At 36.4% G+C, this 27,272-nt stretch overlaps 1 protein-coding gene across 6 annotated transcripts in view; it reads right to left on the bottom strand.

Moving 5' to 3' along the window:
* Nucleotides 1–320: 320 nt before the first annotated feature.
* GPR155 (G protein-coupled receptor 155) overlaps nt 321–27,272 on the bottom strand; it is a 36,941-nt gene continuing 9,989 nt past the window's right edge. For 2 of the 6 annotated variants that reach the window (XM_033515924.1, XM_033515925.1), the window contains exons 3-17: nt 22,323–22,828; nt 18,505–18,904; nt 16,983–17,148; nt 15,620–15,775; nt 14,482–14,565; nt 13,070–13,190; nt 11,705–11,789; nt 11,533–11,623; nt 10,247–10,520; nt 9,491–9,592; nt 7,637–7,770; nt 6,043–6,138; nt 5,138–5,202; nt 4,321–4,458; nt 323–2,320 (exon numbers count right to left, since the gene is read on the bottom strand). In XM_033515924.1, coding sequence (XP_033371815.1) covers nt 2,098–2,320; nt 4,321–4,458; nt 5,138–5,202; nt 6,043–6,138; nt 7,637–7,770; nt 9,491–9,592; nt 10,247–10,520; nt 11,533–11,623; nt 11,705–11,789; nt 13,070–13,190; nt 14,482–14,565; nt 15,620–15,775; nt 16,983–17,148; nt 18,505–18,904; nt 22,323–22,782 — 2,595 coding nt within the window. In that variant the 5' untranslated portion in view covers nt 22,783–22,828 and the 3' untranslated portion in view covers nt 323–2,097. Of the gene's footprint in view, nt 2,374–4,320; nt 4,459–5,137; nt 5,203–6,042; nt 6,139–7,636; nt 7,771–9,490; nt 9,593–10,246; nt 10,521–11,532; nt 11,624–11,704; nt 11,790–13,069; nt 13,191–14,481; nt 14,566–15,619; nt 15,776–16,982; nt 17,149–18,504; nt 18,905–22,322; nt 22,829–26,729; nt 26,785–27,108; nt 27,252–27,272 lie in introns of those variants that run through there. The other 4 variants (XM_015634328.3, XM_015634330.3, XM_015634325.3 and 1 more) reach the window with 4 other exon arrangements.

Raw genomic sequence — 27,272 nt, 5'->3', positions numbered from 1 at the left:
AGAAACACAAGCATGCAAGAACAGTGACTATAAATAGAAATGTAAAAATGCCTTAAGATAAAATTCTTGAATGTTTGAGGAATTAATAAAAAGAAATTGTATTTAGTAGATGACAATGTGACACACTTCTAGTATAGAGGTATCTTTGGATGAACACCCATTAAAAAGGGCTCTGCCTACTTGTAAAGGATCAAGGGTGGATTTAAGAAATACCAAAACTGAAACCCAAGAGCCATGTTAACAAATCTCTCAGAAAAATATATTTGCCATAAACCTTGACACACACACATAACCTCATACCCCACATCACAGATCAGAACTCTGAAATCAAGTAACAGATTTATTGACAAGTTGCAGTATTTAGAAGCCAGACATACTTGCAGTTTCTGCTCTTAAGTCACATATATCTAATTATTTCCAAACATTTGATGCAGCTGTCTTCATAATGGAAATATGCCAATGCTTTCCTTTGTGGCCACAGCCTGACACAAACATCAATTATATTGTTGATGGTAAACATTAAAATAGACCAGGTTGTACAGCATACATAAGCAGTAGGATGTTATGTTTATGTGCACACTGCAATCAGACTGACAGTAAAAGGAGTTATTTTTTCAATTTAAGTCTTGCAGGAAATTATAGCAACCATAAAACAACTGCTTGTTGAATAGTAGCTTATGCTGCTAAAATCACTTTAAGTTCTTAATACAAAATAGATGCAAAAGTAGCTGTAATAAAAATCTGTGTACTAAAAAAGAGGAAAAAAATAAGGGAAAGACTTTAAAAAAATGATGAGAAGAGTTATTCATATGCTTGAGCAAATAATTTTTAATATTGGATTCCTTTCCCTCACTACATAAAATTTTTATATAGACATATAAATGCAGTTCTTGCAGTTTTAAAAGGGCAGCATAATAGCTATCAGATACAATACTTTGTTTTTAACCTTTTCAAAATATTGCAGAAGACACACAGGTCCTCAGACTGTGCCTTTAGTGCACAGGAATCTCAGTGACACTAAAGTAACTAGCAGGATGATACCTGAGGTTTATTAGAAACCTGTGTTAGGCAATCAACTAAAATCTAGGATATTTAGCTACTCTAAACCCTAATCTGGATGTCCATTTAGGATTCTTTATATTATATATTTAAAAGTCTTTAATTTAATTTAAAAAGTTTTATAATTTGAAAAAAGAATTTGTCTTGACTTGCACATGTACCCAAGGCTTCCATAAAATCTGTACTTGAGGCTGGCACTTCTGATTTAAGTAAAGGCTAATTTCAGAATGTAAAAACCTGCTCTTGATAAAGCTGTTACTACCACCATAAGGCAAAATTTCAAAACTAATTGTTTATTCCATTATATAATTTCCTGTTTTGGGATAGTGCTGAATATTTCTATGGTTTTAAGATTTGGCAGATTTGTACAAAACCATTGCTTATTCTGCTCGGTATTTGCCCAGCTTTAATCCTCTGGATACTGGAAACATTGTCACAGCAATTCTATCTTTTTAATTGGAGTATTTTATCTTTAAGGGAGGCAAAACCCACCTGATCTCAGGTGTAAGCAGCTAAAAAATACTTCCTGGTGTTAGACAAGAGCAGAGTAGTAAAAACTGAGGTATGACAGAAGAAATCCTACTTCCGTGAAGTCAGGGGAAAGCCTGACTGTAAACAGGCATCAATATTTCATCACACTAAAATGTGGAGAACATCCAGCAACATGAAAAATACCTTTCACAGGGTTTTTTTTTTTCCTTATTGTGGCATCAGTATTAAAGCTGCAGCTATAATGCCTCTAAAATACAACAGTGACACATACCATTTTACTATTTGTTTTGCTCAAAATGGAAAAAATGTTCTAAATCCAGAGCATCTGGTTTTGTTTAGTAGCATTCTGGCTGGAATGCTGATTAAATATAACTTTTTGCCATTTTCCTCAGAATAGATACAAATAGAACCACATCTCTTAATTTTACAAGGGAGAGTAACACAGTTCTCTGAGAGCTCTGATAAAGAAATACTTCCAATTTCAGTAGTGAAGGCAGAGGAGGTGGTCACACTCACACCAACTACCTGTCCTTTCAATGGCTCAGGTCAATGGCTCTCAGCTGCAATTGATTTCTTCGGAATAAAGCGGTAATACAAGTATTCATCCCGAAATTCAAATTCATTCGTTATGTGCTGGACGACACCTCCTTTCAGCAGCCTGTCCCCATACACCACAGCTTCTCCACGGTCAGAGGCAAGGCCAACTTGCATGAGCCAGTTCACCAGGTCACAGCCAAAGAAGATGCCAGTGGAGATCTTTGCACCACACCTGTATGTCAAAGGAATGATTCACCCACATGTTCTGTAAATCTGGTATCACCACTGCACGATGGGAAAAGGCAAGGAAAAATAGCAGGAAACAAGGAAAGACGTCATGATAGTTAAGAGCATGTTAGAAGAGAATTTGCAAGTTTTGTATATTAGGGACATGCCAACGTTCACTACCTTTTCCTACAGACATTTCAATGAGAAGCAATATGGACATACAAAGTTGGTTTAGGCTTCTAAATAAAATTCCCTGGACATCAGTAGCATTTTCTCCAAAAACTCACACAATATAGTTCTCTTTCTTGGATACTTACTTCCCATGTACTTCTTACCATGACCCTTTCTGCAACAAAATATCTGACCTGAGAGCAACCTGTCCCCAGCAACAGGGATTCTGTTCAAATATTCTTCTTATAATTTCTGAACACTTTTAAACAGACACTAACTGCTTACACACATTGCAAACAAAGCTCATTTATAACTTGCATATCCTGGTAAATATTGACCACACATGCAGTACTAAGAATAAGCAAGACCTTAAAACAAGACTATTTTTTTATGTATTTATGAAGCAATGATGCCGTCATCTGCCTAGCTTCAGTAGACATACCATGCAAAAATTTACCTGCAGCAATGAATGTTTCTGATTATCTAAAATCTACTCTGTGGAACCCAAGCACAGGGTTCCTAAAGGTGATTAAGAGCTAAAAGACAGCATAAGCCAAAAATTTTCCCTATTTTTTTTTAAAGTTAAAAGCAACAGTAACACAGAGCAAGTGTTAACATCTATTAGCAGACACAAAAATGAAAATAAATTAAAATCTATGGTTATAATGTCTCAGGTACAGCACATTTAAATCAAAGAGGATAGGATCAAGTTAGATGAATATTTAGAATTAGAAGCTAAACGCATTGTTTTAATTCACAAGGAGAAATAAGACATGAAACAAGTTCCGCACAAACATAATATTACAACAATAAAGCAACAAATGTCATAATTTCATGTATTCTCAGGTGCATATGATTAATAAAAACCACAAAGTACAACTAAATGAACAGCCCAAAGCCCAAGAAACCACAATAGCAGCAGAGACACGGGAGAAACAGCTGTAAAACCTGTTCTATTTCACAACAGACATTTTCTGATACATCTTTCTTATGGAACATTACTGACTTCTGAAGAGACTGAACAAAATCATGATGCTGACCCTGCCCTGCCAAACTAGTCCTACTTAAAAGCTTACATGACAAGAATAGTCAAAATGTCCTGTTGGAACAATTCTTCCTGTCTCTATTTCATATATTTAAATAAGAGTAGAATATTTTTTTTGTTCCTGCTTCTTCTGTCCCCACTTCTCGTCTTATCCACCTACACATATCTGAAGGCATAATCCTTGATTTAAGTAACATAATTTGCCTCTGAAATCTTTACTGGTCTCAAAAATTGAAGTTTAGGCCCCATCAGAGGTATGAGTAACAGAAATTATATAAACTCAGAAGCTGTTGAAGTCCTAAACTCACTACAATCTCACACATTGAGTGGCCTCTAAGTGCGCACTAAAATCAGTTGCAACTGTTTTGCTTCCTATAAAAGCTACATATTAGTAAACATTTAGTTACAAATACAGACAGTGTCTTACTCTAAAAACAAAACAAAGGGTCTCAATGCATTATTACAGATATTATCGTATACAATTTTTTAGAAAGATTTTATCCTCTGAACTCCAGTTAAATGCAAAACCTGGAGAAAAACCTTAATGATATAGAACTTTTTATAATTTATTTAAAACCTAGGTGGGATAATATGATAACTTGCACTTCAGTGTTTCAGTATGAGGCTAGAAACATTTCTCTGTTACAGTTAAATTTGCAATCCTTATCTTGAGGTTTGAACAAATATACCACAACAGGCATCACTCACAAAATCAACTGCATTTCATTATTTTCAAAAGGTGAGCTACGTGCATTGTAACAGGTTGTATGTGCAGGGAAGAACCTTACCTTCTGCCTCTGACAATACTTTTGACACAGTGATCTCTATGATAACGAACAAACTGCTGACAGGTCATCCTGATTTCCTCTGGTACACAGGCATCTGTATGCCCTGCTGCTTCTTTTCTGCCCCAGAAAAACTCAAGTCTAGGGAAAAAAAAACCCAAAAAAAGTAAAATTCAAGACAGCAAATCAAACTAGGGCATGTTTTTCGAAACTTCATATAATAGAATGGACCTCCCAGGAATCTTATCACCACCTCTTTTTGTGCCCAATACTTTACATATAGTCTTCCTAATACATTTGTATGCTTTTGAACACAGAGGTGTTATTCTAGGTTTGGGCAGAAAGAAAGATAGTAGCTGGGAGCCAGCTCTAGCTGCTGGATTCAGAGGGCAGCCAGTTAGCTCAAAGGTAAAGGCAGCTTCGTACAACTCACTCCTCCACTGTCAGTGGGCCCGTCCACACAAAGTACTGGCATGGGGTTATGAACATAGGGTTTTAAAACAGTGATGATACATTCTGATTCAGCATCCATATCTAAGTTTATCAGCTGAAATTATTTCTGAAGATCCACCATTCAGCAAAAATTTCACCTCTAGGGAGCCTGCAGGGCTTATGTCTTTGAAAGTGTCATTAGGACAACAGAAAAACCTCACACACAGTGAACTGCAATTACCTCTCTACAAGTGGGAGTGAAGAAGAAATTTTGAAGACTAACTAAATAGGAAACAAAATACTATAGCACTGAAAATTCAACACCCTTCAAAAATGATTATTAGTAATAATTATGTTTATAAGTGTAAGTGTAAAGATTTCTATTTACCTTCGCTTGAATGGCAGAATGATTAAATGCTTATCTAAGCCAAAAATACCAAAGCAAATGAAACCCTGGAGGAAAAAAAAATAGAAAAAGCACCATTAAGCAAAAGCTTCGGTTTCTATAGAACAGAAATTAAAATCTCTGTGCCAAATACATTTAATGTATATATGGAAAGCATCCCTCTTCTCTAAATATCATTCAAAATGCATTTTGTTTCTGCTTTGATTTTTCATTTGGACCTTAAAATGACATATCAATACCTAGCAGTCCATCATATAAAACCTTCAAGAAATAGTTCAGTAAAACTAACACTGTGACATGCCACTTGACACTTTGGGATAACTGGCAACCTTACATAGCCAGGTATTAAATCCATTTCTGTTAATGCCAAGGAAAGAACAGACTTACTGTAATTTGAGTGCTAGAATGCTCTCTGCTTAATTTATTTTTCTGTGCTTAAAACTATCATTACTTGATACTTTTTATAATTTTATATATTTGTCGTGAAACGTGCCATGGATGTGTCAAATGTTTCTCCAGTGTGTGTATTAACACTGCCTGGCTTTCACCTTCATTGGTGACAAAGCTGCCTTGTGTCAGGTGCACTGAAATAAGCCAGAACCAGAGTCCATCTTCAGCTCTTCGCTATGGTGCTGTCACTGAAACCAGAGATAGTCATTTAAACCTCACAGAGAAAGCCTCCATGGAGCTGCCTTGCAAATGATGTAACTCCACAGAAGAGATACCAGTGAAGCTTTGGTGCAAATAAGGCTAAATTCCTACTCAGTTTCCATGAGCATTTGCCATTCACTTGCACTTTTGAAAGTGTACATGGTCATAGAAGATGTGTATTACCTGCTGCTACACCCACCAACAAGGTCATTTTTGGAACAAACATTGGTAAGTACCTGACCAAAATTAAACACAGCACAGAAGAACTGCAATTCCACATACAGCCTTCCAGGCTCTTGGTTGAACAGCCACCACAAGCAACTGGAGAGATTCTGCAAAGAAAATAGAAAAACAACAAAATCCACAATCCTAACCTGATCATTAAAAATCAAAAGCTTTCTTCTCTTCACATGCTAATAATTCTTGCACAATCTTCTTGGTCTCTAACAAATTATTCAGATAATGACAAGAGGGAATAAACACCTTAAAATAGCTTAAGAGCTTGGTAGGAGGGGGCACCTTGGCTGTTTTAAACATCATAATGCAAAACATAGCAGTGTAAGAGGTCCTGCCTCTTGACAAGGTTATGTAAGGAACTTGCCGTACACATACTTAGGTTTTCAACACAACACAGATAATGTTAGCCCAGAGAGATATGCAGTGTTTGTCTTAGCTGAGGCCAGTGCTTTCTGCATATTTCTTGCAGAGTTAGGATTATGTTAAGCTGAAGCACATACCACTTCAGCTATTTGAGATGCCTGACAGAAGGAGGAAACCTCCAAAATTAACCCATTTGGGTGTAAAGGCTAAGTCTTTAAAGTATCTGATCTTATTTCATTGTATCTATGTAATCATTCAGATACAGCTAAAATATAGGCTAACAGTTGGGGTACCCCTTAAATATAAAAGATGTAAAAAAATATACTTGGATGGAATACTTGATATAGGAAATCTGAGAGGGAAACATTTCATTTTGTAATTTAACAGAACTTGAAAAGCAACAGCAGTAGCTATTAATACACATTGTTGTACTGCACTGTCCTGCTTTATAGTATTATGTATTTGTGCCACAGTATTTTCCACTTCAAATAAAAACGCAAAATTTTTATTTGTCATCCCCAATTCAACTGTCATCCACAAGAAACTCTTTTTGTTTTTCAACTTTGAGAACTACATTCAGAGAGCAGTTTCTTACCTTTGTCATAGTTAAAAATTAAAATTATATCCCCAAGGCATTAAATTCTGGTATTTCACACTTGTACACAGGAGCAACCACCAGCCTATCTTGGAGTCAGTAAAGCTGAATGGCAACACTAACTTGTCTAAGTTGCTCCAAACACCACTAAAAACCACAACATTGCATTTTCTCTTTTAAAATAATCTTAAGATTATTCTTAACACCTCAGAGAAATCCAAGTTCCAATATAGCCTGATCAGATGGAACAATTCCTGTAGTCTCCTTCAGAAGTAGAATTCAGATTATATTTTTAATTGATAATTGTCTAGGGAAGAAGACCAACACTTGAGAGAACTGTGAAAGGATGGTAATGATGAATGATATAATGACATAACTTCACTTTTTTTTCCCTTTAGGGTTCTCCAGTATCTTGCTTACTAGCATCAATCTTAACTCACATTTAATTTATGATGTGGCACAGAAAAATTAATTTTATGACATCCCTCTTCCAGTAAGGAACCAAAATATAGCCTCTATTTTATTTAATGAATTGTTACTTAAGTAACTGGAAGATTTTTACTGGATTGTCTACGTAGCTTTCCTAAAAATCCTTCTACCTCAATGAGTTAACATTGGGAGAAAAAAATATTTACAGCAAATAGGCCAACTATAAGAAGTAAGCAGAGCAGCACGTGTCTGGCCAGCTGTTTGTCTCCAGTCTGTAGAAGCTGCTCTTCCTGAGCCAACACACATGTTTGAGCACTGCAGTGATTCACACACTGATCCACTGAAAAACAAATAAGAAATTTTTCATTAGGCTTCTATCTTGAGAACTCCTCAAGCTCAACTTGAGTCAAATTACCTTATAAATATCTCTACTGAAGCGACACGCACAAAATTTAATAGTGGATTTGAGAATAATCTGTTCAGACCCCTACTCTCAAATGAAACCGTTTATATGTGCTCTTAAAACGAGAAAAGTTTTTCAACAGAATTTTTCTTTCAAAGATTTAATTCACACTGAATGTGTGGTTAACATTGAGAAAACAGAATTAGAAATAATAAAAATATTGAAATAATAATGAAAATGAAAACATATTTCTCTGAAGAGTTTTAAATTTTAAATTAATTTCTGAAAAAATCAAATATACTGTCATCTCCAATGGTTTTACTCTGCATCTCAGTGTTGTTGAGCTCTATGTCAGACAGACGACCACATTTATTTCAGGTCTGTGACTGTACTTTTAACACAGTGTATCAGAACACAATCATAATTCTACTAATGAAAAGAGACAAACACAAAGAGATGGGATGCTTGTCTTCCAGCTACAGAGCTCTAAGAAATTCTGAGGATCTTCCTCTAGATGGCAGTGAAAAACCTCCTGGCAAGGCCATACCTAAGAATTTGCACTGAACTTGAAGCAGTTCAGTGAGATAGTAGAAGAATTAGTAATTACTGCAGCCAGTTTCACAAGTGTATGCATTACAATTTGCTTTTACTGATATACAGTTTTGAAGTGTTCATTCAGGAGGTAGAAATAATTTCCACTCAACCATAAGGTATTTTCTACCTTATCTTCCAGGACAAGAAAATTAAATTTGTCTTCCTCTATTCTTGAAAACATTCTTATGGTGCTTGTCTGAATTACTTAATAGATAAAATAGTTGGCAACAGGCAGAAAGGGAACATTTTGTGAGATGAGACACAACTGAAATACGCTTCAGTGTGAAATATTTAGATTTACTGAAAATCATATTGCATGCAAACAAAGCATAAGGATATGAACTTCTTGTTAAGAAAGCATGAAAACAAGAAAAAAATATGAAAAAGAGACAAGTTGTACTGGCAGCTAGCTTTGATTACTGACAGTGATGTACAGTGAGAATGCACTGGGCATGCAGTTTTCAGACAGGTGTTGAACAGTCAGTTCAATCCATTTTTTTTCTATTTTAGTGACTCCTAAGGCCCTCTTAGTCGATTTTCTCCATCTTGCTTCCCTAGACATAAATAGTACACAGAAGCATGGACATTTAATCTAATTTGCAGTAAGCACTTGCTCCTCTAGATCTCATTTAGTGTTCAAAACCTGTGCCTGATTACAACAAAGGCTTTTTTAAAAGGTGCAAGAAGTGAATATGAGAATGTAAAAAAGTAGTTTTTGTTCAAAGCTTGATGCAAAGTAGGGTTATGCATTCAACTGCCTAGCATCCAAACAAGACAATGATGGAGAGGTAAAGTCTGAATGCTCAGAACACATCAAAGTAACTTTGTGGTAAAAAAGTGGCACACAGAACAACTGTCTATCTAGAGCACCAAAAGACTACAAACAACTATCAGCAGAAGAGAACAAACACCTATAATATTACCTAATAATTGAATTTAATACAAAATGTCAGTTATCCACGTGGAGTTGAGAGAAAAATAGTTCCAAAAATTTCCTTATGAGAATAACACACAGATGTTGGGGAGGAGCCTATAGCATTAAAAGGAGGTACTACTGCTTTACCTGTCTCAATTGGAGGAACCTTGCTTTCAACAGTGTTTGACACTGCTTTGCTGCCTTCAGCACAGGATAATTCACCATTTGTTGTTTGACAAGAACAGCAACCTATTAAGTATATACAGTAATAGGATAGTTAGCTTCCTTCACTACCATAATTTATTTTCTGTGTGTAACATATTCCATGCAGCTTTAACTATTATGGTCAAAAATAACCCAAAACAGAAAGACAGACCTAATTTTTCCAATTTCTTGAGAGGGAAAATGGATCACAATACTAATAGGTCACTAATACTAATAGTTTAACATAACACTACCATCACTGAAGCAGCAGAAATACTTTTAGTTATAGGCAAAAATCCAGAAAGTGATCAAAAAGGCTACACACAAAAAAGAATTCAAAACATATTGAGTGTTTCTGTTGGCATTTAATTCATTCTCCGAGAGATTACTCAGTGAGTAAACAATCTAAGATGTCTAGTGGGATGTATTTATCCCATCCGTGCCAAGGTATCACTACTTACATAAAAATAATCCACAGGCTTTCCTTCTTGTCCACTTACACAACTCTTACAATGGTAACAAGGAAACTTTGCTTAGAAACACAAACCTAAATACTTGGGCAGTTATATCTAGATTTTCTTCTGTCCTAATCTAACAACTGAAGCACTAAACTGTCCTTCCTAGGTCAGAATTACTTTTGCAATGTTAGTTTATAGCACCCTAAGCCAATTATTCTTTATACAAATATACTTTGTCTACCTCTTTCTGCAGATGTCTGTGCAGAAGATCTTGGAGAAGACTGTGAAGAAGATTCTGGAGAAGACTGTGCAGAGGATTCTGGAGAAGACTGAGTCACAGTGGCTGAAATATGATTCTGCCCACTCCCTCCCACTTCAACCTCCTCCACTGAGCTACGTGGTGAGTATGGGTTCAACACTCCATAGCTGGACCCTTGCCTACTTCTGTTCATGCACATCAGCGAGATACCTGACATCAATATACTGATGAACAGTACCACTGCTGTGGTAATTATCTGTTAAGAAAGCAAAGAAAATGCATTTAAATATATGAAAATAGTTGCATATGTCTGTCTTTCTAACGTCTGCACTTTTCTAAACACACTTACAAATGCATCTGAACAAGACTATATTTTCTGTATTTACTGCCTCATGACACTGAAAGAGACTAATTTTCCTTGCCTGAGTAACTCAGCTTTTTTGTTCGGTTTTTTTTTTAAGTGTGGACCTTTGTTTCCTATGCATTCCAAAAACATCCTCTCATTGTCTTCCACTTCCCTCTCAGGATCACCAGTCTTCTGGGTTAAATTCTGCTCAGGTATCTTTTAATTCCAAAGAGAAATGTGCTCTAATTTACATGCTTTAGCCAATGGGGAGCACCCTATTAATTAGCCTTTCCTACTAATCATCCGCCACTGATACCCAGAATCCACTCTGAGGCTATTTAGTGCATGTGAAGTGCCACATGAACAATCCTGAGTGACTCATGGACTCTCTGTCCATAAGAAAGAGAGGGAGAAAACATGACAAACACCTATGCTAGTACACTTTATATCATCTGATTAGAGGAACTATTTACTGGTAAAAATGGTAGTTCAGGGTCCTTCAACCTATGACAGTGCTGAGAAGCCTAGCAGAGTGCAAGCAGTTACTGCTACACAGGTGATGTATATCCTAGCTATTACAGACCAAAAGCCAATAATTAGATATTGGATAATAACAATTTTAGATAACTATCATGCTACAATACAAATTAGTCACCAGGAAAAGGGCTCTGCAATTCATTAACACTCCTAAGTTTTTTCTTTGAGAAGCCTACTCCCTTGTTTTTTTAGTCATTGCTGCCTAAACATGAAGGTCCTTCTCCAAACAAATGTTCCTAGAGGTTCATTACAGAAAAACATTTTTGTATCTATAAGCATTCTACAATGATACTTTTATTAGAGTAACCTGTACTTTTGACTGAAAGTTACTTGCACGTGTAGCATGGCAGAAGTCTGAAGTGATGAGGACAGAACATGTTCATACCTGATGTTTTCCATAGAAAAAGGCAGAGTCAATACTAGTATTGTTACGTTCACCAACAATTAGTAAGATTCCTACCAGAACTGTTGGGACTCTGAAAGAACAAAATAGGAAGTACATAACATATTTAGCATGCTCCCTCTAAGTCAGCAAGAAAGCATTTGAATTGACTTACCCCCATCCAGCTATGATGATAAACCCAATGGGAATCTTTACTGTTTCTCTCTTCTTCAACAGAAACAAAGAAAAAGATAGAAAACCTAAAAAAACAAACAAAGCCAAAAGATAACCAGAATAAATGCCTTGTTTATTATTAAAAATGGAACTGGTAAATACATAGCCAAGAAACTCTATGATGTGACCTACTCAATTGCTTAAGATATTTTTCTCAGACCTTTAAATAGTCCAAAATCATTTGTCTGATTGTATTCTGAGCAAGTAAATTAGAAACACCTGTTGCCTAAAAAATCATGATAATAGTGAAACACTGAAAAAATTCCAGGACATTTTATATTAAATATTCACTTCTAAATACCAAGAAAGGTTCATAACAGTAAAAAAGATGTCGTAAGAACATTTAAGATACAAGAAACTAATTTCTTTAGGTATTAACAGCAGTTTTCCATCCCAACACTCTTTAGTAACCAACAAATAGTGCTGTATTCAGTCATAACATCTCTTTAAAAACTGTCTAGTCCTTTGTAAAGTCAATGATAAATGTAACTAAAACTTTTGCATATTTTTATGTATATAAATCTTTGTGGGAGTACCTTCTGGAACTGTCTATCCTACTCACACCTCAGCAGCTCAGCAACATTCTCATGTGGAAGGAAAGCTAGTATTTATGTTAGGCCTCGCCAATCATGAGTTATGTACTTCAGATAAACACATATAACTCACTCCAGGGGAACACCACAGAAATTAAAACCATAGATTCTGGACAAAAATATCTTGAATACCCAAAGGTTTTTGGGTTTTTTTTTAATCTTATATGTAAGGTACTCCAAGCTTCTTGAAACATCTTTCAATTTTTTTATTTCAATTCCCACATTACTCTTACGTACACATATTGTTTTTAGAAATTACAATTTCCAGGGGAAAAAGGTGTTAAAGCTACCTGGGTGTTTCCCTTCATTCTGTATTTTCTACTTTTCAAAGTACCAGATTTTAAAATCTAATTAATGCTGAATAATTAAAATCTTAAACTCTGCATTAATGAAAAATCACCATTAAGACTTTGACTAGCTGAAGGGGAACCATATTCACTATTTGTAGTTGCTTCTGCCTTGAGAGTAGGCTCTTGTCTCTTGTCACACACCAGCTGGGCTGCTTATCCAGCAAAGGCAAGCCACACCTGCCCAGGTAGAAGCTTCCAACAGCAGCAGTGCCTAACACTAAACCTAAGCACAACTTACAGGTATCCCCATTTGTAGAACTAAAAACAAGTGAAAGGAACAAGTACTCTGGAGAATATAATAACATTATTTCAGGACATTTATCTTCCATTACAGTACCTAGGCTCTGCCTAGAAAAATCATACCTGTCCATAGGTAGGTGCTATAAAGTGAGCTGTAGAGGAATATAAATACGAGGATCTGTATGGTGATGTCTTTCTCTTGAACAGTGAAATTCCATGCCACCATTCCAATGCAAGCAATAAACTGGAAAGAAAAGTAAGATACCATCATTTAAACTGAGCAGAGAGCTATATGCCTGCAGTAAGCTTTAAACCCCACCCCTAGATGCACCAGAGGGTGATTTTATGAACTGGATACCTGACTCAGCAGTAAAGCACTGCCACAGTAAAATCAGTATTAGAGTTGTGTCACTTGCCTATGCTACCTTATTTTCAGGAGGGGTTTTCTGACGGGAAGTATATAACTCATATAAACTAGGAGTAAGGCAAATCACGTAAACCCCCAACTTTACATACTGTTATGGTAAGTAAATAGTGACGTTTTTGGCAAGTACAAACCATTTACATGAAATGATTTGCACATGAAACTGAGGTTAACAGATATTTGGTCAGCCAAGAGCTGCACCAGATGTCACCCTCACCCAGTGATACTGCATGTATGATAATTTTAGCACTCAAGAAATCTGAAAAGATAGGCTGAAGTGTTGTGGAAACAGTAACACTATAGTTCAATTATTTTTCAAGATGAAAGCTAGCTTTGTTGTTACAGAACAGAAGCACCTGCAGTTCTCATATATGACATTTTTCAAATGACTCCATGATCAGAGCTCAGAGAGCTTACTGTATATATAGAGAGATATTTTTTAAAAAAACTACAGAACACTTCAGAAAGCACTACCACACAGATGTATTACAAGCACAGGCTGTTCCAGTTGTGCAGATGACTTCAAGGGAGTAAGAAGCATGCAATCTGTAGTTCTCTCTCAGATTAAAAACCAATTAAAATTAATCCAGAGCCACTTGGCTTTGGTTTTCCCTAGCCACCAGGCATGCATTTCCACACACCCTTGCACATCCCTGCACCAGCACTTGCACCTGCTGATTCCTCAGCCAGAGCTTCAGGGACATAAACCAGTACAGGGATTATTTTTCTATTTAGCTCCTTGAATTGGGTCACTGTAGAGTCAAACACAGGCTGTTGCTGCTGCTCCTGGTATTGCCAGCTTCAGATGGGTATAAATTGAAACAGAAGTGCACTCAACAGTATTGGGCAATAAGAAAGAAAACATTTCAGAAGCCACTCTCCATTCTGAATGTTTATAGTTATGTTTAAGAATCGCAGTGCCCACAATAACTATCATTTTCTTCAAGGGTGTATTTCACGGCAGAGAAATTGATTATAAAAGTCACACATTAGATTCACCTGTTCTCCACAGCTGGCTAAAAAGATCTCACTGTAGAAACCAAACTTCTAAAACTGTTAAAAAATACTGAAACCCTAACACACACACAACAGCATTCTCCTTACTACTGACCTGAGCAACAAGTAGATTTGTTGTAATCATATGAGGAAGCTGTTTGTATTTCTTACTGAGAACAACAACAGTAAGAGACCAGGTCTGTAACATACAAGAAGAAAAATTAATTTAAGAATAAAAGAAAACCCAAAAGAACAAGATGCTGGCAGACTATGGTGAAATTAAATACACAACAGATCTTTGCAACATGACTGCTATGGTATGCTGCCAGCTCCTTTGCCTCAGCAGCTGTAGTCAGAAAAAGCAATCCATCTTTGTGTTCTCATGTTGGCAAAGTATTTCCAGGAAAGACCAAGAACTTTCCTGGAGCACGCAGGAGCCTGTTAGTTCCTCGGGACACAAATGACCACAGTGTAGCCTCGCAATTTAGAATTTAAAATATACAACCACCTCCTCTGAATCTCCAAAAATTATCTGGGTTACAAATTATTACAGCAAGAGAGAGCGTTCACTTCCGGCTTCCCTTCAGACAGGTTAAAGACAATTCAAAACAAGAGGACTTCAGTGAGACAGCAACTTCAGAAAATTTCAACTCCTTCTAACATGGAGGTTTTTATTTTAAAAAAAGCCAATAAAATAATCATACTGTCTGTACCTGCTATAAAACCAAAACAAAATTCACATTGGACTTCTGGATTATCAGCTCAGTTTTTAAGAAAAGGATTTCTAGTAAAGGAATTTGATAAACATAGATTTTTCAGATTAAACTATTTCATTAACACTCATTAAGACTTCATTAAATAAATATGCACTGACATTTCTGGAGCTGAAATTTGTACACAGCCTTCATTACTGTGATACCCAAGAACTTCACTTGGCTTGATGTAACTGGTCTCCATGGTGTAAGCTAGTACTTTAATTCCCTCACACCCTGTTATTAAAAAAAGAAAACAAACCTAACAAAAAAAAACTCCCAAGCTCTGCACTAAATGCTCTAATTCAGTCACTCATCTTTCTCCACAGTGCAGCTTTCCAGCAGACCCACTGCTTAATCAAGGATTTTAACTCCTTCCTCATCCTTCTCCATCAGGCTAAGATGAGGAAATACAACTCTTACTATGACTCAGTTTGCTGCTTATGCACTGAGGCTGCCCTGGCCAGCAGTGCCCTTGCGTCTGACCCGAGCAGCACCTACCAGAGAGATGAGGCTGACGATGCTGATGTCAAAGCTGACGTTCTGGAGTGCAGCTGCCAGTGGGTTGGGGTCCATGGATGGGATGGTCAGCAGCCATGCAGAAACATACATTATGGGGGCAGACACAAATGTGCTTATCACCATGCCTGAGGTAATCTGCCAAGAGTCAAACAGAGACAACAATGGAATTAATCACATCTCAAGTGAAATAACCTGCTTTCAGGAATACAACCGCTGGCAAAATTGGACCTTTGAATTAAACATACCTAGACCTTTAATAAATAATGAGTTGTTTCTATAACAAATTATTTAGAATTTGTGCCAGAGAGTATCTGGTTTATACACACAGCTAAACTGAAAATGTTAACAAGGTTTTGAAATAGCAGGAGTAGAGTTTCCTACTGCAGATTTCTACAGAGCTTTTGCATGGGTGTCAAATATACTAATGACTGCAGCCTAGAGGTGAATTTACACTGTCATAATTTGCTTCTGGATATAAATATTCACACCACAAATAACTAAAAAAACCATGTAGCTATGTAAATATTAATATCCACTAATTCATGAGAAAAGAACCATATATTTATAAGTGCTTTCTAGTTTGGCTTCTCATTGTCTTCCTACTTTCCAGAATTTGCACAGTGATGGAAGTGTGAGCTGTTACACATACTGGAGACTCTGCTTTAAAGAAATTTCCTAAGTTTGTAGGGCATTATATTCTATCTTGCAAGATTTAATTTTATTATCTTTTTTTCTTAAAAATACAAATATATCTAAACAACTCCAAAACAGAAAACATTAGAAACAATGAAAATCAACAAAAAATGTGTTAATGTCACTTCAAGTGGAAGAAACAATTCTAAAATTTCTATTTTAAGCTGAAGAGATGATTGGTACCCTCTACTATATATAAAAAAAAGTAAAATGCTTTCTATCATGAGATTTAACTGAAGGGCAGCACAACTGAATCAGTTAAAACTAAAGATCTTTCATAAGTTTTCAGCTTTAAACTGACTATTCTCACTGAAGTCAGTAGCATAATTTCTTTTTTCCCCTACAAAAGCATCTCAAAGATAAGGTCTTTGAAAAAAACAGACAAAAACACCAACCTCAAAAACCAATGAACATACAAGTTCTTTATATCTAAAGTTATCCTAGCTCTTTCTATTAGAGTCACAAATAAAAAAAAAAGGATGAGGACTATCAAGACACTGAAGACATCAGAAAAGATCTTGGGAGTGCAAGTAATTCTAAGATCTCTGTACTACAGAAAAACAAATTCTTCAAGCCCACTTATTTATTTATTTTATCAACAAAGTTAAGTTCAAAGTTAGGACATATTTGGAAAAGTTTAACTACATACAATTCCTACTTCCATATTAAATTGACTTGCAAATATTGCGACACCAGGTGCTGCTGGAAAAACTCCATAAAGAAATGCATAGTTTGATAAACTGGTGTGATTGACCACGCTGTCACTCTTGTCCAAGAGCTCCACCATCTCTCTACAGAGAAATGGCATCATGAGCCTGAAAGAGAGGGGAAAAAAGTAATTGAAAAAATGTTACTCCACCTATGACAATAGACTCTTCTTTACCCATAAAATGAATAAAAAGGAAACTTAAGGCTTGTTTGAATACTACTTATGAAAAGCAAAATACTGACATCACTTTGAATGATTGCCTTTATTGTTATCAAAATATTTACCAGCAGCTTAAAAATCTTACGTCACAAATTACATTAAAATAAGGACAAACATGACAACCAACTTGACTATAGAAGCAAGCTTTCCTGATTGTGCAGACACACTCTTTGTACAAGCTTCAAATTTAGAATGGCAAAACATTAAAAACCCTCTCATTTTTCATCTCTTACAGTAATAGTAGCTATAAGCAGTCAGCAGCTCTGAAATTCAGTTCACCTTTCTGCAAGCTGGCTGAAATATAATAAGGGCTCAAGCTTGAGTATCCTGTGCCAAAAGTTTTGGCCAGCAAACTGCAGGCATCAAGACTATTTCAGCAATAGCCCAGATCTCACACTGACTCAGTGTAAGCCTTACACAGGCTTACAGTAAAGCACAGTGCTAACATCAAAACCCAATGTTCTTCACATATTTGTTCATTACAAAATTTGTCGTTAAGCTGGTTTACAGACTAGGTCTTTAACTATGCTTGTTAGTTGTACTTTGATACTCAAATGCATCTTCAAATTTTACAACGTAAACTTAAAAATCAAACAAACATTCTATTATCTTAATTGTAGTTCTGTAGGAAATAAAATATTTAATATTAAATAAATATTCCATGATATATTCAAGGGATGATAATGTCATTTTAAGTTCTAAATAGAATTTTGCATTTATTCATTTATTTTTATAATTTATTTATTTAATAAAAGTCAAGCACTTTTAGAGCATAAAGTGACCATTTTTACGCTCTTCCAATATATTTGTTTCACAGACTTATAAAGCAAGAAAAAACAACTAATTTGGAGATGCATTGTTTAAGGCAAATAAAATACAAATGCTAACCAAATATACTTAAATTCACTACTGTCTAACTATTTATTCAGTAAATTTTAATTTAAGCTACTAATTCCCCAAATACCCAATTCATGACAGATGGCCTGTGAGCAGACCATGAAGGCACAGCACCCCTGATTTGCTTTCTCTGCAGAGCTTGACAACAGGCTTTTAGTCTATTAAGTTTCCTTTAAAAATTAACAGTTGTATTCTGTCAAAGAGTTTGGGAAGCACTCACTCAAAATGCTGAAAGTGAAATGTACTATCAGTTATAATGTTTTTGGGAGAAAAGCTATCTGACCAGGTATTCAGAGCTTAAAACATCTAGAGAACAAAATTATAAAAATAAATAAACTGAACTTACAGTTTAGCTGTGATGAGAAGGATCAGTGCAACAAACATACCCTTTGTCAGTTTTTTGGTTTGTCCCACCATAGTCAGTCCAAGATAAAAAAGTGCAGAGCCAGAAAATGAACTCCCCAGTCCATCAAGGAAGTTTTCAAGGTATTCAGGAATTTTCTGGCCAAGAATGAAGTTTGAGGCAATTCCTATGAAGACCATGAATACAATTGGGTTCTGCAAAACTCGAAGGAGTGCTAGGCCCACTATTTTGATTTTGCTCTGTGACACAGTGCGATTATTCCTCCACTTCTGGATTTCACAGAAGATAAACCCCAAGGGGTTTAGCATCATAAGAGATATTGGAGCCACTAGGTAAATGTACTGGAGATACTCTGGGTAAGTGGTTTGATATAAAGCTTCAACTAGAAGACAGGAAATGAAGAGTTATGAGTGATAACAGTTCAGTAGAAAAATACATTGAAATACTGAATTTAAATTTTGCTCTCTGAAAACTAAAGAAAATTATTTGTTTCCTCCAGAAGGAACTGAAGGAATTCATTTAATTAACAATCGATATAAGATAATGCAGGAAGAGATGTATGTCCAATCGTATTAGGCCACAGTTATCTAAAGAACACATTAAAGACCAAAGATTAACTATCCAATACTATTTAATCATCCTATAATTAGTCAACAGATACAGAAAAAAAGAAAGGAAACAATATAACAATTCTATGTTTCCTTTGAGTCACCCCAAATGCTGGAAAAATTTTGGTTTTATTTCTGACTTGTTTTTCCTCCCCAGAAACATGAGAGTTGTGGAGAATTAAATGCATCTTTGTGGGATCCTTCTCATCTTAAGGGAGTCTCACTTCTCTGAAATTTAATCAGTTTTCAATGGGTAAGTCAGGTGTGATCTATCTACATTGATTCAATACAAAACAACAAAGCAACAACTGGAAAAAAATAAGTTTATCACATAATTATTGGTTCATTCTCTGGAACTACTTAGGACAAGAGTTACTGCTGTAGATACGGTTCCTGAAGGAACCCTAAATCATGAGTCTTTGTCTTCACTGCTACTACATACTTCTGAGTCAATGTAGAATTGCTTCTTATTTCAAGTTTGTACTAAAGACACTTCAAAAATAATGAAAATACTTTGGAAACATATACACGACTCAATTCTAATGTAAATTAAAAAACTCTCAATGCTTTAGAAGTAAATTTACCTGACTTTTAATTGTCATGTTTAATAATTTTCTTGCTATTAGTAAATATCAATAATGTGCTATAGGCATTAATAGCAAGTCAATTATAATGTATAAATACATAGTTAATTGTATCATCATAATTACTATATATACTATGTATTAGATATATACTATGCATACAACTCATAAATAACAACATTATGAACCTCTTCTGAAAAAGTTTTTCTCGTGACTACATTTTTCCAAATCCAAAAGAGTTTTTACCTTTGTATTATTTAAGCCTCTGGAATGACAGGAACTTCCAAGTGCTAAATCAGTGCTCGCTTTGAACAGCCTTCTCTTTAGACCAAATAAACTGACATTCTCAACTGTTGATTTCTTACATATATTAAAAAAGGCACTAAAGGTGTTTTTACTTTCATAGGCCATTATTAAAGTACAGGTACAAGAACTACCTGTACTAAAGTCCTAAATGGACTGCTGAACAGAAGTACCAAGTTTGGGGTTAGTTACTGCATTTAACAAGCCTGTCTTAAGCACTAAATAAATCCTGGTAATCAAAACCACTTTAAACATGCTGGATACTTTTTATGTAAATAGGTTTTCTCCTAAAATCTCAAACCTGAGACTGATGTTTTATGTTGCTTTATACAGAATGTCACTCAAACACAACTCCACACAAGTCATGTGTAAGTAACGTCTGAGTGAAAAATTTAAAAAATCTTTACAGTCTGGTAAAGTGAGGCAGCATACTTAAGACAATAAATTAGGGTCTATAAGTACTTTAAACCATATATGAGGTCAGAATGCAATTTACTGGGTACAAAAAGTGGAATCACATCACTGAGTCAGTGGGTGAAAAAACAAAAAGAAATCACTCTTAAGGAATCATTAAGACAGTAATAATAATCCACAACTTCTATCACTGATGAAAAGTTTTCTTTTTATTTAAATCTCCGTGCCTGCTTGCTGATCATAACAAAAAACTGAAATCAAAGATATTTCAATTTTTTAAAAATCAATTCTCCATGTCCCAGCTGCTCAAAAGTACATATAAATCACACACTACTTGTCCACGCTTAATACAATGATTAAAGTCACAGTGACTGTCACCCACACAACACCTCTGCTATACCTGTGCTATAACACAGCTCCAGAGAATACCTGAATCTGTTTGTCAGAGTTGTATCATTATTACCCAGTAATAAAAAACCCCAAAGCTTTCTATCATAGTAATTGTCTACATCAGAGGCGTGCTAACAAACCTTTCTGCCAGTTGGTTCTTTCTCACCCAAACATCACTTTTTAATCTAGAACTGTTATAGCCATGATAACATAAAAACAGTGATAAGCTTCATAAATTTGACCTCCATTTTGATTTCCCTACATGCTAATCGTTTAAAACAGAAAAAACCAGCATAGTAAAGAAATAATAAATAATAATAGTAATGTATTAAAGAAATTACATGGGATGAAGACTCAAGGATGGTCAAAAAATAGTTTTAAAATTTTAGTTTTAAAGCACTTTTAAAATACTTTGGTTTAGTGCACAATTTGTCAATAGTTATTTTTTTCCCTTACAAATTTAAACTGCTACAGCATTTTAAAGTATTTTTTCATTAAAAGATCAATCTTTGTTCAAAACACTACCTCTGTCACATAAAAAACAGCAAGGCATTCTTTGTTGACCAGTCCTGCAAACACTTCAGAGAAGCCTGGGTAATATTTTACTAATATCAAAAAGTTTGCACAGGTGACAGCTGAACCAAACACCAGTAAAAGTTTGGGGATGGGAGAAGGGAAAGGACAAAAGGAAATAAACCTCAAGAGCCTACAATGTTTCTTTTGCAGTAACTACTCCAGTAAAGCTCTAAACGGTGTAGATTTTGGCAAGATCATACACAGGAAAAATATAAATCAAATCTTATAAATCATGAAGTACCTGAAGAAATATGCAGTTTTACAAGAAAGTAGAAGTAGAAATAATGTTTTAACCAGGATCCAAAGGAAATACATTCAGAGACCCCCAAAATACATACATAAAAGAAACTCTAATTGCCATCTAAAATGCATACCAACAAACAAAGGCATAATCCTCACAGCCACATTTGTGGCATACTTCTGATTTCTTTCAAGAGGAATAAATCTCAGGAGATGCAACTGAGGGAAACATAGTATTTTCATCTAGGAAAAAAGTATGCAATTGCATTTGTCTACATTTTATACATATCAAGGAAAATCGGAAGAGAAAAAGAAAAACTGAGGATTCTCCTGAGCATGCTGCCCTGGAATAAGGAGAAAGATACTGTTAACTCATAAAGTAATCTAAACTATGGATCTACTTATTACATATAATCTGGAATTGCATATTTGAAATTTCCTTTGTAATTGTGTTTTCAATTCTGTAATCAAATGTTTTGCTTTTTGTTTTGCTAGAAACCAACATACTCTCTTTTTTCAGTTTTAACCTTTCCTAGATAAGTAGTCTCAAAGAGAATTTGAGAGGCACTTAAATTATGTCAATTACATGGAACTTCATTCAGAAGTCAATTTCAAATTATGGAAATATAAAAGAAAACATGTCTAGAACAATGACAATTAATTTTAAAGAAGAAAACATACTTACCTATTGGATATCCCAGTGCAAAATCATTGCTTTGTGTAGCAAAAATAGGGAACAAACCTGCTTTGCTAAATCGGTTCTCAGGACTGGCTACTAACAGTGTTAAAACACAGACTAAAAAAAACACAGCAGCTTTGGCAATTAAAACACTGTACAGGAAGGACCAATTCACATTAGAAAAATTAAGTACCACCATGTTTTTGAACAGTAAAGCCGGGAGTGCAAAGCGGGACACAAAATTTCCCAGTCCTTTGGCCTGAGTTGATGTGATAATGTTGGCTCTTCCAGCTATGTAGCCACAAAGAATTATTCCAAAGCATTCCAACAGGGCTGGGAAAAGCCTGCTTATTGACATAGAAGGAGTACCGCCGGTGGTATTGAGTCCATCTTGTCCAGGCAAAGAAAGAGACATATTAGCTGAAGATGAGAGGTTCTTTGCAGCGAAGTCTGAATAGCTATCCATTTCCTCTGACCACCTCTTCCAAAAGAAGAGTGTGAAATGATCTCATCTGTAAAAGGAACAGAAGTACAACAGAACTTAAAGGAATAAAGTACAAGCTTATGCCTTCTTAAATTATTACAGAATAGACAATAAGAATAGCCCTTACAAGAACTGAACCAGGAAAGGAAGATAAATTTGATTAAGAATCAAAGCTTCTCCACTCTGGTACAAAAACATTTGGCAAGGTCCTTTTTACCTTACAGAAAGATTGAGTTTAAATCATCATATCGCACTTGAAGTTTGTACCTTGCTTTGTGCAACTTTGACCTCTCCCAACATTTCAATATTGTGTGCTAATGATACACTTTTCAATTAGCAAAGAATCCACATATGACACAGCAGCCAGTGATCTAATTCATTGCACTAGAGCCTACCCGTATTTCTACATACAATTCTTTAGGTCTGTAGAAGTGAAATTGAAGCATGCAAAAAGTATTTATGTACAACAGAAATATCTGCTGACCCCCGTTCCTCACTTGTTAGCAAGGATTCCCTTTGAAAGGGCTGGTTACAACACAGCAGGTTCTATATGCAAGCAGATGTGTAAAGTCTGCAAATCAGATGAAGAGAGGGGACATGAAACACAAATATTCATTAGTCAATAGCAAGGTCCTGCCAGAAACAGATATGGCTTAGGCAATATAGCTCTGAAACTTGTACAGTCCATCAGACAACTCTGCACAAAAAATTCTGACATGACTAAATCCTGAAGTACTCTGTTTAGGAAGTCAGGATGACTTACCCTGCTTTGTAGGGATAGAAACTAAGGCAAAGGTGAGCTGATTTCCCCTAAGCTATTTAAGGTATCAGTGGTAAAGTCAAGATTGCCAAGTCCCAAACAGTGCTTTGTACGGCACAATCTGTGCAAATTAACAACTGGTTTCAGAGTCTTCCCAGCCTCTTTGTATCCTATCCACAAGGAACACAGACCACAGCAGCCAGGTAAATAAGCAAGTAAATCAAGTCAGTGCAAAGGTGAGGTCTTCTGAGGTCTATTTCACACCCTGGAATCCAACATATACATATTCACAAGCATCAACTCTTTGACTCATGACTTTTATTTATGCCTGAGGCTTTTGGTAAGCACTTCTTTGATGCTGTTGTAATTCATCTGGACTGAGCTGCTGCATCATCCAAATCTGTCCAATAGCTTTGGCTATTCCTTCTCCCAAGGAAAATGAGTCTCACTCCAAGGAGGGCTTATTTTAAAGGTTGTACTTTTCTAAGATTATAGATGATACATTAACTTAGATGTATTTGGACCAGGAGCTCAAAGCATTATTTGCTGCAGAACAATGGGAAAATTTGCAATAAATGAAGCAAACAACAAACCACTTCTTCTACTAAAATCTTAAGGATGTTGTTGGAATTTTCAAAAACTCCTAAAGAGGATCAGAGACAGATTTCCAACACTGAATTCTTGAAAGAAATCAGCCACATTCTACTCTAGCTGCAAGGTAAAAAACAGGTTTTCAACAGCACAGCTTCATGTCAAATTCTCCAAGCTTACAGCACTGCATAGAGGTAAGGCTCCCAGCAGTGCAACGTGTTCAACCTACTCACTGTTCTCTCAAGGTATTTTTTTTCAGCAATAAGATACAGATGAAACTTTTTTAACCAAATCCAATATTTGATCTGTAATGCAAGTGTATTCCAGCCATATCTATCCCCAAATTCTAGCATTCCTTCTCCTATTCCTTCTTCCTATGCTATTCAAGGCTTATCATGAGGCTCTTTTCCTTCTGTATTAAAATCATTATTTGTCCTCACAAAATTGCTACAAAATACAGAAGTGCACTTGTCCCCATTTCTTAATTCAGGACTTAAACAAATATGACTGACTCTTATCTTGTACCAGTCAATAGCACATACTAAATCCTATATCTTCCTCACTAAAGCAAAACTGACATGGATACACACCCACACATCCCAAACCATTTTTGTCAGAGATTGATAGATAGATAGACAGACATATAGATAGACAGATAGATAGACAGACAGACAGATAGGTAGGTTCCTGCAGCGTTCCTTCAGCCTACCTTCAACTTCTTTACAAGGGACCCTGTCAAGTCATATAGGACAAATTTTTGGTAAACTACAAGAGTGTCAAAGAGAGGAACTCCATCACAGTAAAAGTTGCTACAGGCACTCCTCAGAGGGAGGGCTTGGAGAGTGAATCATCTCTTCAGCTTGAGAGACATGCACATCCCAAACCCTTCATATTTAATACAGAGTATCTATTGCCAAGCAGTGTTTTCCAGAAATGTAAGCTTTTGCATTCTGCTTAACACAGTGAGTACATCTCAGCACCTTTTGCTCTACAGGACACAGACATTTATATAACTGTTGTAAGATTATGTAATGACTAATTCCAGATTTAATATACAGCCTTGTTATACCTCAGGCTTATCTCAAACTAGCATCTCACAAGAGTGAAATTATTTTCAATTCACAGTTCTTAATGAAATAAAAGATAACGATGTCATGCAAATCCAAAACCTGATATATTCTACACAGAAATGAGTTTGTTCTTATAGTAGATGTAGCAAACTAACCAGACAAATGACACTAAAATAAGGAAATATAATACAGTTGCAAGGGAAAGCACTTAGCTTTGAGTCCATAGAGCATACGACTTGTAGTTATCCCTTCAGGGATTGAAGAATGAGATTTGAATCCTTGAGAACTCAGCCACAGCTGTATTTTTGGGAACTGCAGGCCAATACAGACACAGCTTTTAGGAATAATGCTGCCTTACCTGCTGTCGACTGTGCCAAGCATAGCTGCTTGCAGCCAGACCGTCAGCTTGCATGAGAGGAAGCCTTGTATGAAGACCAACAATAGACACAGAGCTAGTAACAAGTGCAGTTTAAACTTCCCATGAAACATTTCTCTTGTAGGTTGTCAATATTTGTAAAATCTTAAAATTCACCAGACTAGAAACTCAATTCTCCAGCAGCTGTGAGTTAAGCAGCATCAGGTTCCTCTCCAAGTACAGATACAGAGAAATTGGTTCCTTTCACCAAAGGAAGGCAAAATCCCTTTCATCATCTTTTTCTAATTAAAGTCAAAGACAGCATGAGTGAACAAAAGAGATAACTTTAATGCATATCTCCCCTCTGGTCTCTCACTCTTAAGCTTTCAATTGATAATCACTCTCAGGATAATATGGTGACACTGGCAAGACTGTGCGCATTGTTCATAAATTATATCTCACAACATGACCTACTTTAATGCAATGCAGAAACTCTCCCACTTTAATGCAAGGATGACACATTATTTAACTCAGGAAGATTAAAATGGAATTGGGGTAGGAAGAGTTACCACTCGTGGGGCAGCCTTACTACCCCTTCCTCAGCTAAGCGTGTACTACATGCGTTTTCACGTAAAGATTTGTGAAGTAAGTCAAAGAGGAAGCAACTTCAGGGAGCTATAATGATAAAAAGTAAGTGGGAAGAAGTGATTATTGCAGTTCCTATTCTTGCAAGTTAACCACAATTTTTACTTTTCTCTTTACTGGACTAAGAAAACAGAGCGATACTGCAACAGCAATTAGCACAATAAAGGGACACCTATATCCAGAAACCTAGACAATGCCGTAAGAAACTTCACACACTTTATGTGTCTCTGAGCAGGTGTTTTTCAAGATGACATTTCCTTTGTCATCCTTCTCCCTCGATGCCATTCCAAGAAAGGCCGTGGCTGTGGAGCAGCCGGGGAAGCCGCACGCACGGGACACCTGGGGAAGCTGAGGCCTGCCCTGAGCACACGACTGGCACAGCTCACACAGCAACACTTCAAGCTCCACGAAACTCAGGCAACGCAGGAGCTCAGACAAGACCAAAGGAAGCAACAGTTGCCAGCGGTACCGAATGTCAACTCAGAAAATGAATGAAAAACATACTCACTCTTAATTTTCACTTAGGCTAATCTTTGGGCTTGTCGACAAATAGACACATACTTCTGAAGGAAACAGCAAAACGTTTTTCATAAGGCAGATATATCGCATTTTCTTGCCAGCACCCCTTAAAATGCACCTCACTTGCACCACTTGGCAAATTGGGATGTAAAACCCTTTGACTTGCAGCCAGAAAGCTACAACAAAAGCAACGCCTCTCGCCTGCCCCTTCCCGGCCCATCACCGCTCTCCTTCCCACGGTCACCCCAGCTACGAGCACACAGCATTTTCAGTCAAAAATAAAAAAAAAAACAGCAGCACTGCCCTGTGTGACAGCTGCCTTAGTAGAAAATAACGCCACAAGCCGGGGAAAGGAGCGGGTAGCTTACCTACTCCGCTTTCGGCAGGCGCCTCCGCACAGGGGTGCGTGGAGAGGGTTTATGCTTTGCCAAACCGAGATCCCCTCCAAGGCCGAGGCCGCCGGTACGGAGCCCAGGGTGGGGAGGTCTGGCCCGCCCCGGCCCGCCCCGCCAGCGACAGCCCCGTTCCCGCA

This window comes from Parus major, chromosome 7 (assembly GCF_001522545.3).
Source record: "Parus major isolate Abel chromosome 7, Parus_major1.1, whole genome shotgun sequence".
NCBI lineage: Eukaryota > Metazoa > Chordata > Aves > Passeriformes > Paridae > Parus > Parus major.
The sequence above is the reverse complement of the archived record's forward strand: the minus strand, read 5'-3'. Positions and strand labels throughout refer to the sequence as shown.